This window comes from Priapulus caudatus, unplaced genomic scaffold (genome assembly GCF_000485595.1).
Source record: "Priapulus caudatus unplaced genomic scaffold, Priapulus_caudatus-5.0.1 Scaffold1142, whole genome shotgun sequence".
In the NCBI taxonomy this organism is placed as follows: domain Eukaryota; kingdom Metazoa; phylum Priapulida; class Priapulimorpha; order Priapulimorphida; family Priapulidae; genus Priapulus; species Priapulus caudatus.
Genome location: NW_014578203.1, coordinates 38,541 through 57,490, shown reverse-complemented (window position 1 = coordinate 57,490; position 18,950 = coordinate 38,541). Strand labels below are relative to the sequence as shown.

At 44.1% G+C, this 18,950-nt stretch overlaps 1 protein-coding gene across 1 annotated transcript in view; it reads left to right on the top strand.

Moving 5' to 3' along the window:
- LOC106815543 (TM2 domain-containing protein CG10795-like) overlaps positions 1-14,981 on the top strand; it is a 22,823-nt gene extending 7,842 nt beyond the window's left edge. The window contains exons 2-6 of the mRNA XM_014820011.1: positions 12,683-12,771; positions 13,306-13,390; positions 13,665-13,756; positions 14,144-14,217; positions 14,748-14,981. Of these exons, the coding sequence (XP_014675497.1) occupies positions 12,683-12,771; positions 13,306-13,390; positions 13,665-13,756; positions 14,144-14,217; positions 14,748-14,852 (445 nt within the window). The 3' untranslated portion in view covers positions 14,853-14,981. The remainder of the gene's footprint in view (positions 1-12,682; positions 12,772-13,305; positions 13,391-13,664; positions 13,757-14,143; positions 14,218-14,747) is intronic.
- Positions 14,982-18,950: the final 3,969 nt, after the last annotated feature.

Genomic DNA, 18,950 nt, shown 5'->3' with positions numbered 1-18,950 from the left:
CCGAAATGTGGCTTCAAAAAGTAGTTCTATGTCGTTTCACATCGAAAAGACCGCCCAGTCATTTCAAAATCACAGCTGGACAATTCAGAAACTGATACAATAGTAAACAAGAGCGTATAAAGCGATTTACGAACACCGAATTATCTGCTCTTGATATAAACAAAAGTGCGCGCCCTTCGCTAGAGTCACACTTAAAACTAAGATGTTAAGTACCTCGAGTCCGCTACAGCGATCCACTTCGGTTTACTTTGTGATCCAACGGATGATGCTGATGGCTCAATTTAGAAGCCTCAAATTCACCGATAGCGTATGCGCGCAGCGAACACACACACACAACGCGATTTGACAACAGCCATGTAACATTAAGCATGTACCATATACATACAACATATACATAGTAACATTACATGCGTACTCATATACATGTAACATGTACATGTACATGTACGGTTATGCAATATAACAATACAACTGACTAAACACACTAGTAAGATGTAACATGTAGCTTATAACCATGTACATTGCACATGTACATGTACATTATACATGTAAGTGTACATGTACATGTACATCGGTTTTAACATTAGAACATGATAGCGTTAATACCATGGTACATGTACATGGTACATGTACGTTAATTCATATACATACATGTAACAATGTAAGAATTAACATGTACTTATACATGTACAGTGCAACATGTACATGTACATTGATAGCACTATACACCTACAACGTAGCAATGTACATGAACATTATTACGTGTGCGTCCATACTGTCGAAGGAATGCCTTAGGATGGCTTCTGGAAGTTCCCGGTTGCGAGAATCCGTGGGTTGGGGCTTTCGTTCGGCACGAGGCGAAGAGCCGAGCGAGCCGAGAGCGACGGGCGCGCGTTCGGGCACTGCAAGCGAGCACAAAGCGCACCAACGGGCGAGCAGTGGAATCAGAAGAGAGAGGAGAAGAGCAAGAGAGAGAGACACCGAAACGGCACGCAGGCGCAGGCACGAGAGAGCACAAGCTGCATAAAAAGCGCAGCGAGAACGCAGAAGATGAGGAGACACGGAACAGCAGAGCACAGAGCAAACATGAGAGACGACAGCGACACGAACGACAACACGACCACAGAGAGAGAGAAGAAGAGAGGAGAGAGACGAGAAGAGAAGACGAGAGAGAGAGAGAGAGAGACGAGAGAGAGAGGGAGCAGAGACGAGGAGAGAGAGAGAAGGGAGAGATGAGGAGGAAGAAGAGAGAGAGAGAGAGAGAGAAGAGAGAGAGAGGAGAGAGAGGAACAGAGAGAGAGAGAGAGAGCAGAGAGAGAGAGAGAGCAGAGAGAGAGAGAGAGAGAGAGAGAGAGAGAGCAGAGATGAGAGAGAGAGAGAGAGAGAGAGAGAGAGAGAGAGAGACGAGAAAGAGAAGAGAGAGAGCGAGAGAGAGAGAGAGAGAGAGAGAGAGACACAGAGAGTAGAGAGAGAGACGAGAGAGAGAGAGAGAGAGAGAGAGAGAGAGAGCAGAGAGACGATGAGAGAGAGACGATCAGGCACAGCGCACAGACGAGAGAGCAACGAGGCAGAACGACACTGCGAACAAGAGAGAGAGAGAAGAGAGAAGAGAGAGAGAGAGAACAGGAGAGATGAGAGAGAGCAGAGACGAGAGAGAGAGAGAGAGAGAGAGAGAGGCAGAGAGAGAGAGAGAGAGAGAGAGAGAGGAGAGAGAGAGAAGAGAGAGAGAGAGAGAGACGAGCGACAACGCCCCGAGCACGACGACAGGAGAGCGAATATAAGAGACACCGACGCACGCCCGAGACAGCAAGAGGAGAGAGAGAGAGACGAGAGAGAGAGAGATAGAAGAGAAGAGAGAGAAGCAGAGAAGAGAAGAAGAGTAGAGAGAGAGAGAGAGAGGAGAGCAGGAGAGAAGAGAGAAGAGAGACGAGAGAGATGAGGAGAGAGGAGAGAAGAGCAGAGAGCAGAGATGATTGAGGAGAAGAGAGACGAGCAGAGAGAGAAAGAGAGAGAGATGAGAGTAGAGGAGCAAGAGAACAACACAACACACAAGGGAGAGAGAAGCAGAGAGGAGAGAGAGATGAGAGAGAAGAGAGATGAGAGAGCAGGCGATGAGAGAGAGAGAAGGCAGGAGACGACACACAAGCAAGCAGCAGCGAGAGCGACACACACGGACGCGAGCGAGCGAGACACGCAGCGCAACCACACACAACACACAGACAGAAGAGCGAGAGAGCAGAGAGACGACACAAGCACCAGACGAGCAGAGCGGAGCACGGCACACGAGCAAACACGCGCAGTGCGCACGAGCAGTAAACACAAACGCCAACACACACAAGCACACACACAGGAGAGAGAGGAGAGCCACAACACACACACAACACACACACACAAGGTCACGAGAGCCCCACACGAAGACGAAGCAAAGTTACCACACAACGAGAGCAACAGCACATAATACGAGCAATATTAAAAGAAAAATAAGTAAGGGCAGCGCGAAACAGGACAGAAGAGAGCGACAGATTAAGACGAATTGCACGTGGTTCAGATGCACGAAGAGGAGCACAGGAGGATAGGACGCTAACCAGGTGACAAAGAAAAAGAGGAGAGATGCGCAGGAAAAAAATGAGAGATGTAATAAAGACATGAAACAAGAAAGAAGAATGATGAATGGAAATTGACAGAAAATTTATAAAATCAGGTTAAACAACGGCTATAAACGGGACTGGGAATGGATCAGTACACTAACGAACCAAGTAGTAAGACAAGATGAGAAGAGTAACTTGACAAGTTAGCAGTCTAGTAGAGGCTATGAGACTACTATTAGCCAGAGTATGAGCATTTCTACACAGAACCAGATCACGGTGATCCACGTACACACAAGACAAATTTGCAATTGCTCGAGTCCCTGTGCCTGTCGACATCTCATATAGTGGTATGCTATAACTAGAGGCGAATTAGAAAATCTCTCCAGAAATCAACATTTGTGATAGACAAGCGACGAGCACAGCTAGACAGAAAGATTAATGCCTCTATGCATAAATAGAAAAGGTTTATTCCCAGGAAAAAAATGCGTTAATTATAAAGAACGAGACAAAGATTAATTAAAAAGAAGTAAGGAAGCACAGAGAGAGGACAGTGAGAGAAGCGAGACATACTGAGAAAGAAGTTTAGTAGGAGCAGTTAAAAGTGGTCTCAGCCATAGAATACCGTAAATGTGAAAAAGCAACCGAGAAGAGACGAGAACAGTATGAGATTTATAGTAAAAGAATACGTCAAACACTGAGTGAGAGAGAGAGCACGTCAGAGAGAGAGAGAGCAGAAATAATTCTATCATTGGAGACAGTAGTAGCTTAGGCGAGAGAAATGAGTGAACACGAGAGAGAAGAGAATATCAGAGAGGAGACGATGGAGAGGAAAGAGATTAAAAGTACACACAGACGAGAACAAATAATATGAAAGATGAGAAGTGAGGGTGAGCGAGCAGAGACAGCCACAGTAACAGATAAGGTAATTAGGCTAAAGCACGTAAAGTGGGTTCATTCGATCGCTCGTTTGATTGGTAAAGACAATATTAATTGGTCAATAGTAATTGGCCAGATGGAAAATTGGTTTAGAATGATTTGACGGTACGTATGGAATGAGCACATCAGGAGGTGAATACAAAATACAAAGTGAGTATAACGTATCTCTGTTAGTATAGATATAAAATTAAACAATTAAGAATCATCATGGATCATTAAATTTGGGGTAATTAGTTGTTAAAGCAAATAAAACAGCGAGACCAAGAAATGAGATAATGATAAGAGAGTCAGAGACGGAGAGAAAGAAAGAGAGAGAGAGGAAGAGAGAGAGCGATGAAGAGAGAAGAGAGAGAGAGGGTGGGGAGGGAGAAAGAGTCCGAGAAAGAATCCCAAGCGGGAGTCCATCACACCGCTGCTCTTCATCCTCACCCGGATGCTGCCGTGCTCGCAGCATCTCTTGTGCTCGCGGCCGCATCCTCCGTAAGCGCAGCATCCTCCGTGAGCGGCAGGGTAAAATGGCTTCTTGGATTCCTCCCGCGATAAGACGTCATTGTGTGATGCTGCTGCCGACGTTGCTGGGCGTGGCGGAAGACCTTCTTCCCCCTCCCTCGCTCCTCTCCTCCTCCTCCTCCTCCTCCCTGCTTCCTTCTCTATACGCCGTCTCTCTCTCTCTCTCGGTGTCAGTCTCAACAGCTGAGGCGCTTCGCACATGCAGGCGGACCTAGTGCTGGGTGTTTCTGGTAGGCATTCTTCCAGTGGAAAACAAGCAGTGGTGTTGGCGGGAAGTGTTGGACAAGCGCGCTCTCTGCGTGATAGGTAGGGTGCGTGCGTGCCGTGCGTGCGTGCGGTCGTGTGAGCGACATGCGTGTGTGACCAGGCTCTGTGTGGGGGCTTGTGCGTGTGTGTGTGTGCGTGTTGCGTGCGTGTGTCTTGGTGTGCGCCGCGGCGGCGCAGTGCGTGTCTGTCGTGAGTGTGTGTGTGCGTGTGTGTGTGTGTGTGTGTGTGTGTGTGTGTGTGTGTGTGCAGTGTGTGTGTGTGCGTATGTGTCGTGGCGCGCCGCGCGTGGCGAGTGTATGACGTGCGTACAGGTGTATGTCTGCCTTGTGTGTATAAGTGGCCGATTTGGTCTCTCTAATGAAAGAATCATAGCCCGCGTACTGACCCAGAAACCTCGTAGAAAGTGACGTTCGTAACCACAGGTTCGGTGCGTTCTATATTACTGTTGCTCATCCTGTCAATCCTGGAGTCAATCCTGGAGTGTCCGTGGCGTAATAGAGTGTCGCACGTACGTACGTATATACGCCTCACGGTCGTTACAGTGTTAAGCCTTGGAGTGAACCTAACTACTATAGTTGGTCGCGGATTTCTAACAAGTTAATATGGTGCGCATTTGTGCGGGTAGTGTGTAGTGTAGTGTAGCTCTAGAACTATAGCCTTCGCTGTGCCACAGGGCTGTGAATAAAAGGTATACGAGCGAAAAGGGCTAAAGATTTAGAGAATTTTGCCACAGGGAGAGATAGTGATCCGGCTAGGGGAACGGCTCTGATTGGCTTTATTTATGTCTCTTATTTATTTTATTTTTTAATTATTTTTGGCTAATTTGTTTTATTTTAGAATTAGGGATAGAAGTTAGGGTAGGGTTAGTGATTGAGGGTTAGGGTAAAACTGATTTCTATATCCACAACTTATTTATAATATTCACTGTCTCTCCCCTGAGACCTACTAGGTTCTAGGAGCAGTGGTTCCCAACCATTTTGGACTCCGCCCGGTAACCCCTAATTTTTTACGGCTATCTCGCTTATACGCTTCGGCCACCTAAACAGGGGCGTGTACAGGATTTGTAGCCAAGGGGGGGGGGGGGTCCTAACTGTAACACAAACTTAACGAGCAACCCGAAGGGGGGTCAGCTGGGGGAAATTTTTTGAAATTAACGCCTTAGATGCGTTTTCTTTCTGCGCGAGCAGGGGGTTCCGGACCCCCTGACCCCCCCCCACCCTGTACACGTCCCTGCATAAGCAAAATGAAGAACCAACACTAATGCATTGTCATGAATATTTTGACATCAAGTTGTTTTATTTATTTTATTAATGCAGTCGCACAGCGATTTTTTCCAATCAAGCGCACTGTGCCGAGCTAAAACGACAGTTTCATGACAGAAGCCCTGCTGCTGCATGGCAGGAAACTAACTTCTATTGAACCGCGTTCAGTTTTTGACAGACCTGACTCTCAATATCTCTGCGGATGTCAAGCGGTTACGGGCTCAATTGTCTGAATTGTAACCATCGCTGGAGAGAGCCTAGACTTCACACAGGTAGCTGGTTACAATACGTAACCTAGAACGGAAATAGCTTCAACGAGCGCATAGCCGGTAGGCCCTCGCGTAATCTGAGCTTGACCTCCACCAAAAATTCAGTTAGCTGACGTTGTTTCTAGGAGGCGCTTCAGTGGCTGTTTAGGAGGTGTACTCCCGAGAGAGCGAGATACAATCCGGCATAAATTGGGGCAGAGTCAAACAATAGATAGATTTGGGGACGAAAGAGAGACGAATTGGAGAGTTGTATGACGGAGAAGAAAAGAGGGGAGGAAATAGATCAAGAGTACAAAGGGTAAGAGAGATAGTGGAAGTCATAACGCACGCAGCGAAAAAAGAAATATACCTTTATAGTACATAGGCTATGAAGGCCAGACCCCCCCAAAACTGACGGGTCGGTACCGAAATAACAGATGGAGTAAGGCTCATTGTGATTTGTTAAAGGCAAGGAGTATATATCCCTAGATATGAAAAAAATGTGATAGCAGTGTATAACTCTCGCCATCTCTGTGTTATCAACCCGAAATGTATTATCTCACCCCTCTTCGCTTCGCCAAAAATAAATGTGATATTTGGTATTGGAATAAAATATTTTTTTAAGGACCACAGAGTGCAATAAGTTTGCCTACTGATTGCCAAGCTAAATAATAGTAATAGCAATATAGAACATTTGTGGGGGTATTTGTCAAACTTTTGATATAATGACGCAAAATATGTTACAATTTTAGTGAAAAAGTGGCCGAAAATCGCTTTGACTTCCAAATTCACATTGCACGTTTCCTGTCATAATTTCACAAGGGAAAAACTCCCAAGAGTAACATATGGCCCATCAAAAAACTTTCACAGGAATCCACTGCATGAAAATATATTAATTACTTTGTAATGATGGGTGGTTGTTTGTGGGCAACATATCTGGCAAAGTTCAACCTATAACCCGCCCTAATGTCTGATATTTGGGAACAAAACAATTAGATTTGAAAGCATTTTAAGGTTTTAGGTTTAATTTTTGCGAATAGCTAGTATCTCATGGTAGGTATGTAACAATCAGGAGCAATTACATTTCAACATACATGCAAATTGCTCCACCAATAAGGTTTATCATAATTATGTTATCATTAAATGATCTCCTGATTAAATAACGGACCTTCCTTGTTATATTATACATTGTTTATTAACCCAGTCAATTTTTAAGCATGCCTTGTTATATAATAGCGCGCAATTTTATTACCAGTTAAATTTTTAACACAATATGAACACAGATTACAAGCATTGAAATTAAACACGTAACTAACTGATGCTTACGTCCTGACAAACACATCAACAAAAGTGTCCCTTTAGATCTGGCAGCATATTTTGGCTCAGAATCCATCTTCTTGCTCCATCGTCATCTGAATGCATCTCGTCGAGGCTGTCGTCATCTGACCCGTCAGCACAATGACTGATTGTCGCAGACAGCAAGTTTACATCACGTCCTTGTACATTTCAGTCCACTGCAAGGCATGCAACAATTTGATAGCTTGCAGCTGCCTGGAACAATTACAGGCCAACAAATCCAGAAGAAAGGCCTGAGGTGCTGGCTGTCGCACTCATACCAGTTACCAGCCAGAGTTGTTTCATCCTGATCATCCCATTTCCATCCCTTTCGCAACTGGGCTGGGGCAATTGGGTGTGCCTCTGAAAGGCTTCGTTTGCCCAAAAAATGCTGACCTAAATAATTGCAAAGGCAGTTATGCGGAAGCAGTCATGCATGGAGGCAATTGGTGGCTCTCAATCTCCCCTTTCTTCGCACAGAATAGATGGTATCGAAAGCTATTAAGTTCCTTTGTAAGCAGACCTTGGAGCATATAAAGGCGCATGTGATATTCTCGCAGCTATCCCATAAGCCATCGGCCACATCCATTCTTGTCCCAACTCGCGAAGCGTTTCTTGGACCTCTTTGCTAGAACCTAAGCATTTTAAGCACTCCGAGTTTGCCTTTGCCTGGGCAAATGTGCTGAAGTGTCGCAACCTGTGTAAGCACTCCATCCCTATAAGTCCCATGACAATACATCTGCACCGCACTGAAGCTGCAATTTGTAAAATGTCTATGATTCGTTTCCGTTCTTTGGTTGGGCACCATTCCTTGGAAAGCAACGTTGATTTAAATTTGAGTGATGAAATGACAACACCCATGATGAAACGTCGGTGTCCATCGGAGCTGATACAAACTGCTGGATATCCAGTCTGTGGCAGCAATGAGCAAAGCGTGAAGTAAGAGTCGAACCATCTGCTTCCATCGTGTGTACTTTGAAAGCTGCAAGCACCTCGCTGGTGTCCTTCCCGTGTGATTTTTGTGTCTCTCAGTTGTTAGGCAGAATAAGAGCCCGTTTCCATTCGATGCTTGGTGTAAATCTGGTTTCCTCCATTCGCTCCACAGAAATGAAAATGAGGCTAGACTTTTATTCCCAACATGGGGCAAGCTTCTGTCTCCGTTGCCTTACAATTTTGCGATGCTGTAAATGTTCTGAAGCTTCAGGCCAAAGTTCCTCTCCTCTAGGCGAGCCTTGTCAGCAGGTTCATTGATGGATGATAATCTATGTAGGTGTCGAAGACGAGCGATCCTGTCATTAAAGTGGTCGTGGCCATCATTCAGTGCCATGGACAAAACAAACTGGACAATTCTCCAATAATTTGACTGATCCCCTTTTCACCTTCTGGATTATGCTCATTCGCATTCTATTATGGTTGCAGAATGATCAGGAAGTTTGTGCAGCATGGGGCTACATTCGTTTATAGGTAACTAAGCAAGACGAAGCAAGCTTGTTGGTTTTACGTGAGACCTCTGGGTTGCCAGTGCCCATGGTAAACGAACCAAGAGGACTGGGATAGTACAATATAATCAGGCCATTTTGCATATTTCGTCCTGTGGCCATGCACAAAATGAATGCGACCAAACAATAGCTTGTCACCAATTGAAGAATCAACGGTCTGCCATTCATCTGGACTTTTTTCTTGCTTGGCATAAATTGGCTTTGTATATGTTCTTAGTTTGTTCATTTTCATGGGATCATGAAAGCGTTTGGTTTGGTGGTCTGTCTCGGAGTCTCTCAGCTATTGAAGTCTGGTAAGCATTGAACTCGTCAAATGTCTTCTGGCGTTGCCTATCAATCCGAGCAGATAGTCTTTGGGGGCTTTTTTTGGCTGTCGAGATACAGATAAGTTTGTGGGCTTCTTCAAAATGGATACCGCAGTTCTTCACCAGATGTAACGATTGTCAGAAAAGCAGCATCCTCATCTATTTCTCACACGCGCGTCTTGTGCAGGTCAGGACATATGTGGAAAGCATTTGATGACCGTCCTTCATCAGTAACCACCTTCCCTCATCTGACCAGAAAGGCACTTCCAGTGTGCTGCAGTAATGTAATAGCGGCTTGACTGCTCCTGATTTCAGGCTAAACATTTTTGTGCGCTCCTGGCAGTCTAGTGTGTCCTTGTCACAGTGACTTCAGTCCGTTTGGTTAAACGGGGAATGGCGTCTAAAATGTATTGTGACAGGATAGTTGAACAGAGAACGAACACAATGCAAGAAAGCTTGGTACATCAGCTGGATGATTGGCTGGCCAAGATTGGTTCATCTCAGCAATAATACGCTGGTAGGTATCGGCATAGTTTAAATCTGTCGTATGCAAAAACACCAGAAGGATCATGTTGTGGATAGGCAAGAGATGCAAACCCAATTTCGCTTCTCGAGCCAGCACGCAGCAGGGCAACAAGGACGCTTTCAACGGGCACATTGTGTCCCACATAAAGACATCCAACAAGGCTAGTATATTTTTTCCGTTTTCATGCGAAGATAGTTAAAATTGTTCCCAGGTGGATGGACGAGAGCGCGTGTGAGTGGGGCGCAAGAAGCTCTGTCAAAATTATCTGTTGACTGTTTGTAATATTATAATATACACCCAAAATTACACTGAGAATAACTAAAGTAGACGAATAAAACCTGAGAGAATTTCAAAAAAATCATAAAGAGTTTTATTCCGAAATACAAGATGTTAGGGGGTAAGTGGTTTAACACTTTGCCAAAGATTGTGCCACCAAACAGACGGCACCATATTACAAAGTAATAATAATTCCAATGCAGTGGACCCCTTTGTGAAGTAAATGAGGTGATATGTTACTCTGGGAGTTTTTCTTGTCAAAATATTGACAGAACGTGGGCAATGTGAATTTGAAGTCAAAGCGGATTGTCGGCCACTTTTTCACAGTAAAATGTAACAATATTTTTGGTTCATTATATCAAAGTTTTGACAAATAACCCACAAATGTTCTCATATTTATATTACTAATATTAGTTGACATCCAGTATGCACATTAATTGGGGCCAGCTCGTGTGGTCCCTTGAAAAAAATATTTATTTCTGCAATTTTACGCAAAATAACACATGATTTTGGCGAAGCAAAGAGGGTATATAACTATTTCGGATGATAACACAGAGATGGCCGAGAGTTATAACTGCTATCAGCATTTTTTTCATATCTAGGGACATATATCTTGCTTAAAAATCACAATGAAGCCTTACTCCATCTGTTTTATGGTACCGACCCAACGCCCCTAGGATCATAGCCTAACATAAATGGGAAGCGAGGGATTTTGCGCTCGTGTTTTTGCGTATGTTGGTCCCGTGGGATGGCGCCACGATCGATTAACCTTGCTTGTTTGTAAACAGTAAATGATGGCGTAATGTTCGTTTAATGTGAAAAGTGAATATCATTATCATGTATAGTTTCTGGCTAATATTTTTCAACGTTTCAAATTGCAGCGGAAGAAAGCAACAGCTCGTAAGTTTACAAACTTGGAACAATTATCCTTTTAAGCTGCAATTACTAGTAGTACTAGTAGTACTAAGTAAGTAGCTAGTAGTACTAGCGTGTGTGTGATGACAGTCCATGTGGAAACACTGTGACTGTCACTGTGTAAACCGACCAGGCTCTTCCGAGCTGTTAACACGGCCAACGTAGTGTTAAGCGAGACAGGGAAGCTTGTGCTATGTCCACTGTCAGTGAGTGTCACTGGTGAACTCTCAACTCTGCACTTCAGCGTCCATGCCACCAGTCACAGGCACCTGAAGCGTTTCAATAAAATATAATGCTAAATAAAATACGAAATCATTTACTACCAAATCTTAATGTTTCTATACTCTCTTTCACCTATTATTGCCGACAATTTCCTGTAAATGCCGTCAAAGTCTCCATCTGTAAACACACGCTACCGCCATGGCATTGCTGCGGCTGGCACACTGACACAATAAGCCGGTTCACGGACGGAGCCGGAGAAACTCGGGTCGAAAACGAAACCCGTGTCGAAATGCGTCCCGGACGAGCGTTTCACAACGGAACGTTTTCTCGGTACGAAAACGACTCGGTCGAAAAACGATCGAGTCCTGCGTTCATTTTTGCGGTAGTGAAGCTCGCTGAGCTCGGGGGTGAGAGTTAGTACGTGCAGCGAGGACACGAGAAAGTAGGAACAGAATAAGTGAGAGTGCGGAGTGGTGCGAGGAAGAGTTTGATTGTTTACATTCGGGCATTGTTCGCAGTTGCGGACCGCATGTAGGGTTTTTTCTCACTCACAGCGTTGCATTAGCGTCGTGTGAACGCTCTGCTTCGAACGATCGCTGGGCCGTGTCGTTTCGCGACAAGCGGGTCGTTTTCGACCCGAGTTCTTCGCTCGCGTGTGACACGGCGGCTATTAATAATATGCGCAGTGGCTAGCGCGTCGCGGAACAGCAGGTGCTAAGCCTCCTGGCTACAGCGTCCCGGACATCCACTCACACAGTGATCGCGCGACTAAAGGGTCGCGTACACGGCATGATTGCGAGGCACGGTACGCTCTGCTGGCCGTCTATCTTCTCACATGGCCGTTCTACATCTCGAGCTCATCAGTCGCTCTCTCAACACACACACTCATTTACAGCTCTCTCTCTCGGCTCTATCTGCCTCATCTCTCTCTCTCTCTCTCTCTCTCTGCTCTGCACACACAACCACACAGGGCCAACACACACCCAGCAGCACACAGCCGACACACGTCAATCAGCAGAGGCGTCCCAATTGCGCAATTATGCGTGTACTGTCGCAAGTCGACTGTGTGAGATTGGATGTCGCGGACGCGAGATAGGACTAGCGGCTCCGGCGTCCGGGAGGAGGCCGGATCGCGTAGGCCACGGCGCTAAAATATGGTGTTTATACATATTTATGTGTCAGTGTGGCGGCAGCGCAGGCGAGATGCAATTGGCGGTGGCGTGTGTTTACAGATGAGCATTTGGACGGCATTTACAGGAAATTGTCGGCAATAATAGGTGAAAGAGAGTATAGAAACATTAAGAATTTGGTAGTGAATAGATTTCGTATTTATTTAGCATTATATTTTATTGAAACGCTTCAAGTGCCTGTGCCACCAGTGACTGCAGAAGACCACACTACTACTGCTAGAAGTAGTAGTAGTAGTACACTGTCATTAGTAGTAGTGCTGTCACGATTAAAATATAATATATGCCTGAGGGGATGTATACGCGTAAGGCTATACGTACTACTAACGTGAACAAGACTATGGTCAAAACTATGACTAGATACAATAATGTAACCCAACAAGAGTAGGGTACACTATGACTCATACTCATAGTCATGGCAATATTAGTATATAATATTAATAATAATATACTATATATGGCGTAGGTCAAACTTTTGTCTGCATTTTTTTTGAAAAAAATTGGTTAGAGCAATGCATAGTAAGGCAGATTTATTGAATTTTTGTTTTTATTTATAGTCTTATAGTCATTTGACAAATGACATGTTGGAATCCTTAACTAGTATACGTATATATGTTTTCCCCCTGAGATTAATTCAACTACACAGCAGCCTGTGGGGTGTAGCAGACAGACTGATGGGTCGTACAAAGCTTATGGTGTGTTTGCTTGTCATCATGCATATATATATGCAGGGTGCGAAATTAACAGGAGTCCGGAGTCAAATACGCCCTGATTTACTGTGCGACTCCCTGAACATTCTGCCATACTAACTAGTTCGTTCCGGAGCGTGGCCTCGCAGAATTACTGTATTTGTTCAGCTAATGTCCAAAGAAAATTTGGCAGACGTGCAACTGCATGAATCTTAAAAATAAGCGCATGCGTTATTGTTAATATCTTTAATTTTGAACCTCAGACTGCGGACTCCCTCATTTTGTTGCGGATTCCCTCTTTTTGAGGGTAGGAAGTCCGTTGGACTCCCTTGTTCAAAAGTTAATTTCTACCTCTGTATATGTGTGAAAGTTTGCAGGAATATGATTTTAAAATGACAATAATCTATATCCATATGCTGCATGAGTAAAAGTATAAATATACACAACTAAAACACTCAGCAACATTGGCCCTTTATATACATATTTTATATACATATATTTATCAGCCTGAAATAATTATAGATTATATGTGTTTTCTAGCACCATGTGTGCCAGCACCAAGGGTTAGTTGCACAGGACTGTCACAAAATGGCACATTTAAAAGACCAGTTGACTGTAAACCAACGTGAGTATGAACATTCTATGCTACTACTGACACCATCCACATTCACAAAATGCAATAAATAAACAAGTTGGAATTTTACTCTGCTAGCTGTAGCTCTGCTACACAGTTACATTTTATAAATATAAAGGAGAGTGCATGAAGTGGTGTTAAGCCCAATTGAATGAAAAATTACTAAACTATTGTGAAATTGATTAAAACCAAATTGGTTCTGATTAAACCAAAGGCAATACTTGTCCTAAGGTTATTAGAATTTGACCATTTTTGTGTTTTTCAGAAATGGGAAGTCATTTGAAACAGCTCTTCTACTTTCCGTGTTCTTGGGCATGTTTGGGATAGACCGCTTCTATCTGGGATATCCTGCCTTAGGTAAGTTATTTCTTTGTTCCTTTTCTAATTACATAAATCAGTTTAATAGATTTATAACACATGTATGTATGAGTCAAGGTGCCAGGACATCATAGACATTAAATGAAATCTGTAAATGTTTTAAACCAGTGGTTCTTAACCTTTTTTTGAGCCATGGACCCCTTTGAGAATCTGGTGAAAGCTACGGACCCCTTCCCAGAAAAATGCACATAAGCACATAAACACAATAATTTTTATGTGCCTCGTTCACAGACCCCTCTGAAGCCCATCCACAGACTCCCTGAAGCCCATCCACAGACACCCTGAATCCTATCCACAGACTCCAAATGGATCCATGGACCACATGTTAAGAACACCTGTTTTAAATGAAGTTTGATTGTTCTTCAGGTCTGCTGAAATTCTGTACACTAGGCTTCATGTTTGTTGGACAGCTCGTCGACATCGTCCTCATTGCAACACAGGTATCGTATACAGGTTTACCATTTTAACGATTTTATATAGTTCCCTATGACCATGCTGCTCGAAATCTGTGATTTAATCTTGAACTTTAACCTGGGAACCATTGTCAGAAAAAAAATTAGTCTTGACATTAGTCTTAATGTTAACTTTGACTCATAGACCGTTGACAGAAACATCGTAAAATTACGAGAACAAAAATCCCAGCAAGTTTCCCGACAATTACGAGATCCCAGACCATATGGTAACTTTAAGATTAAGATGAAAACACCGCATTTACACAAATAATTGCAGTTGTAGTGATATTAATTTCATATTAATTAGTAAAACGTGTGTTCTTCGTGGAAAACAGGTCAGAAACATTACTTCTCTACCAATTGTGTACCAAAATAAACATTTACAAGTGGCGTTTGTTCTCTAATATTTTTTTTTCTCTTGTAACATTAACGTTAGTCATAAGTGCTATCTTAGCATTAACATTAGCATTAACTTTACGATGTTAATTTCTGACAATGGCCCCCTGATCTTTTTATAGATAGTCGGACCTGCAGATGGATCTTCTTACATCATTGATTACTATGGTGCTGGCGTTATGCACCTAGTAGTGGACAATGTTACCTACTACCATCCCACGGGCTGAACTCGTTTAAGTTTCTTGTCATACTGCTTATGTTATACTGCTTATGTCATACTGTTTATCACTCGCACATGTAAAATTGTGAAATGTCTTGTAATTGTCTTGATTTATTAAATATTGTTTATGGATTTATTACCGCATTTCCAGTGACTCATTTCACCACTAATATCCTTTTTACGAAGCAGGTAGTCGTGGTAAAGTTATGAAATAGTTCATCATTTTTAGGCAGATTAACAAATTTTGGTGTTTATTGTTGGATATTGGTTCTCTTTATTGGGTCTCTCTCGAGACATATATCGTAGCTGGTCAGGCTAACCTCTGTAATAAACTATATTAAGCACTAACCTCTATAGTTTTACCTGGAGAGAGAGAAGGGGCGAGAGAGAGAGAGAGAAAGAAAGAGAGAGAGAGAGAGAGAGAGAGAGAGAGAGAGAGAGAGAGAGAGGTGGGGAGGGAGGAAGAATAAACAATGTGTGGGAGAATGGGGATAAAATATATTAGACTGTATTACCTGTAGTGTAGTAATCATGTTAGTTACCCATGCAAGTAGAAACTGCATAACCCTAGCAAGTAGACTGTATCACCTCTGCAAGGTTCCTGCATTGCAATACACCTCGCAGCATTTTGTTTCTACAGCCTGCAATATCCATTTTTGCTGGATATCTCAATAGTGCATACTCGTTATGATATGCCAAACGTCCAAGGAAACTATACTGTTACACTGGCTGTGGTAAAGAGATTACGATAGCATCTACATTCGACACTTCTATAAACACAGAAGTACTGTAATGTACATGCTGATTTACATGCTAATTTGATGCTAATGTACATGAAATTCGGTCCATTATTTTTGTACAAATATTGATCTAGGTACGCTATGATATTCGTCAAAAAGCCAGCAGTTTGCATCGTTAGTCTGTAGGTCACGAATTTGCATGGTATGATGCATTGATTGCTGCCAGCATAAACGAGTTCTGTCTACACGAGTGCTGGTTAGTTACATAGAGAATGATTATTTGCAGGTCGTGCAAATACGCATATATATATATATACTATAGTGTGTTGTGTGTGTCGTGTATGCGGGTGGTTGTTGGCATTGAAAGCAGCAACACAATTAATGTGATAGATGCTGCGTGAGAGCTACATTCACGAGCCTTACAAATGATTATACCAACCTCCCCCCCACCCCACTACTTCGCATGTTTTCATATGGTGTCCGACGTTTTCACCTGTCTACTATAATCATTCGAGCAAAACTCGAAAATTAACACGCTTTTATACGTTCAAATGACGGTTTCTGCAGATCGAAACACATTGCTACGCATGAAATGGGAAGAGAACAGATGGTGATATCTCACTGAGTGTCGACAGTGGCGTTGAAAGGGTCGTTGTCGTATCAGGTACTACATATATGTACCCGAGGTAGTTTTAGGTTGTTTAGTATTATGTTTATATTTTTAACTATGAGGTATCGTTTAACGGCTTAGCTTAGGGTTTGGGTACTAGCGCCGGGTATAGGGTTAGGGTTAGGGTTAGTATTCTGTATACAAGTCTGTACACTTTGTAGTATACAATATGCACCTCGGGTACATATATGTAGTACCTGATACGACAACGACCCCTTCAGCAACAGTGGCAACCTCTTGAGATCTGGCCAGGATTAGAAGTCATGTAGAGAGGATTAGCTTCACATGAAGTCGAATTCGTCGAACACACTTGTTTTCGGATTAGGACAGCGTTGACTCTTGCGTGCTAACTATGCTCCCATATTTCTCAAATATGAGAAACGTGTATCCCTCTGAAATTAACACGAACAAGAAATCCCTAATGGTAGTTAGTGTTAGTGATATCGTAACAAGTTAGCCCTATCTAATGACACAAAGAAACGTACGCCGCCAAAATCCCACTTCACGCATATCAGTAGAAAAACACGCTTCGTTGTCCGTATCACGATGAAAAGAAGACAGGGGAACAATCTACATCTGCTGACCTAGTCGGTTAGACATCACAAGTCATCTATCGAGTCATTCCATTAACCTACATTGCCGACTTCATTGTCTAACCATCACATGTACGTGTCATTCATCGCGCTAATGTGCCGCCGTCAACCCTCCGCAAACACGAACACGCTGTGAAAACAATGGCCGCGCGCCCGGCAGACGCGCCACATGTCACGCTACACACAGCGCGAAAGATGCGCCTCCGCCCAAGCACGAAGCGTCGTCGGCAATCAAAACCGCGGTCGGCGATGCGGAGCGTGCCATCGGCCCGCGGCGACGGCTCGTCGACTTCTCCGCCGACACCGTCGATGCACGCCGTCGAACGTGTCGGCGGCGGCGAGCCGGCTACACGCGCGGATAGTCCTGGCTGGCTGCTAATCATCGGCTGCGCGGGCATACTCGCCCTGTCAGCTCTTCTACACCGTCCGAAGCGTTCGTCGCGAACCCGGCACGGGTGTCGCCGTTGCCGACGACGATCGACATCGACACTGGAGTCGCGGCCGGACCTTCCCGCGGTGGACGCGCCTGCAAGCCCCGGGCCAAACCCGAGCGGTGCTCGGTCGCGGAACCGCGCGCGGGCTACTTCGGATCCTGAGGTGCGGCGCCGAATAAACGGCCGCCACCTGGCGGGTGGCCGTGATCCCCCAGAATCGCACGGAGGGCCGGCCAGCGCGGAATGCTACAGGACGAGCGAACGAGAAGCGCAAAGCGAAACATTGTCAGCGAACTGGAGATGAGACTGGCTACTTTAAGCTAGGTGATCGGCGCGATACGCTGACGGAAGCGAGGAGGGTGGGGCCATCAAGCTGAAAGACACAATGCTTCTGCTCTGCTCGTAGGTGAAACGCAGACCTGAGTGGATGCAAGGTAAGTCTTAAGGATTCACACTGGTACAACACCGTAACTGATTGAGACAGAAAAGAAAAAAGTGAGCCCAAAGGAGCGGTCACTAAGTCACAACCGTCGTTGCTAAATATGGTGACATGTTAAATTACGGGCGAGCCGTTTAAAAAGGGAGACCTTGTGGTTAAATAGGGGCGACGTTGTGGTTAAATGAAGGGGCGACGTTGTGGTTTAAAATAGAGGCGACGTTGTGGTAATAATAGGGCGACGTTGTGGTTTAAATAGGTGCGAACGTTGTGTTAAAAAATAGGGGCCGACGTTTGTGGTTAAATAGGGCGACGTTGTGTGGTTAAATATGGGGCGACGTTTGTGGTTAAATATGGGCGACGTGTGGTTAAATATGGCGACGTTCTGTGGTTAAATTATGTGCGACGTTGTGGTTAAATAGGGGCGACGTTGTGGTTAAATATGGCGAAACGTGTGGCTTAAATAGGTGCGACGGTTTGCTGGTTAAATAGGTGGCGACGTTGTGTTAAACGGCATTTATTTCAAACATAATCTTCCGAACCAAGTATCGTGCCGCCCCTGCTCAGCACACACAGCTGTTTTACGCATCTATACCGTTACTTGAGTGACAGGCGAAGACATGTAAAAATGCATGACATCAGTGCTTTGCGGTCACGGATTGAAGTGGCAAGAGCAAACTGCTTATATGTTCGCACGTGCTAGCATTTGAAAAGAACGTCGGTGATATTTGACTCGTACAATTTTCCTTTTATTTCCAGTGACTTTACGTACATTTACAACTGGATGTATGGCAACTGTTACACCTTCAACAGTGGTTGGCATCAACAGGAACTGAAAGAGAGTTTCCAACCCGGGTCTCTATATGGTGATTAGTATACAACTATCATAATACGGCACAGGGGAGTTACATCACCATAGTTCGTAACATAATAATCTATAATAGCGCACAGCAAATTATACATTTCCACTGCATCGCAAATCATGCATTGTAGTTATTTACTGGATATAAAATAGAGTTAGCGCAGACATGCGTCAAATATTCCGCAAATATTTTTTTTGATGATAAAGCTCTCTAACCTGCCTAAAAGCATCTCATAAATATTAACACAACTTGAAACCGCCTAACTCCCTTACTGGAGGGGGATCATGCGTTATAGTGCAAGGCTTCAAACCGTATACCATCGGTATACGGTTTCGTATCGGTATCGGTATATCGGTATCGTGAAAAACT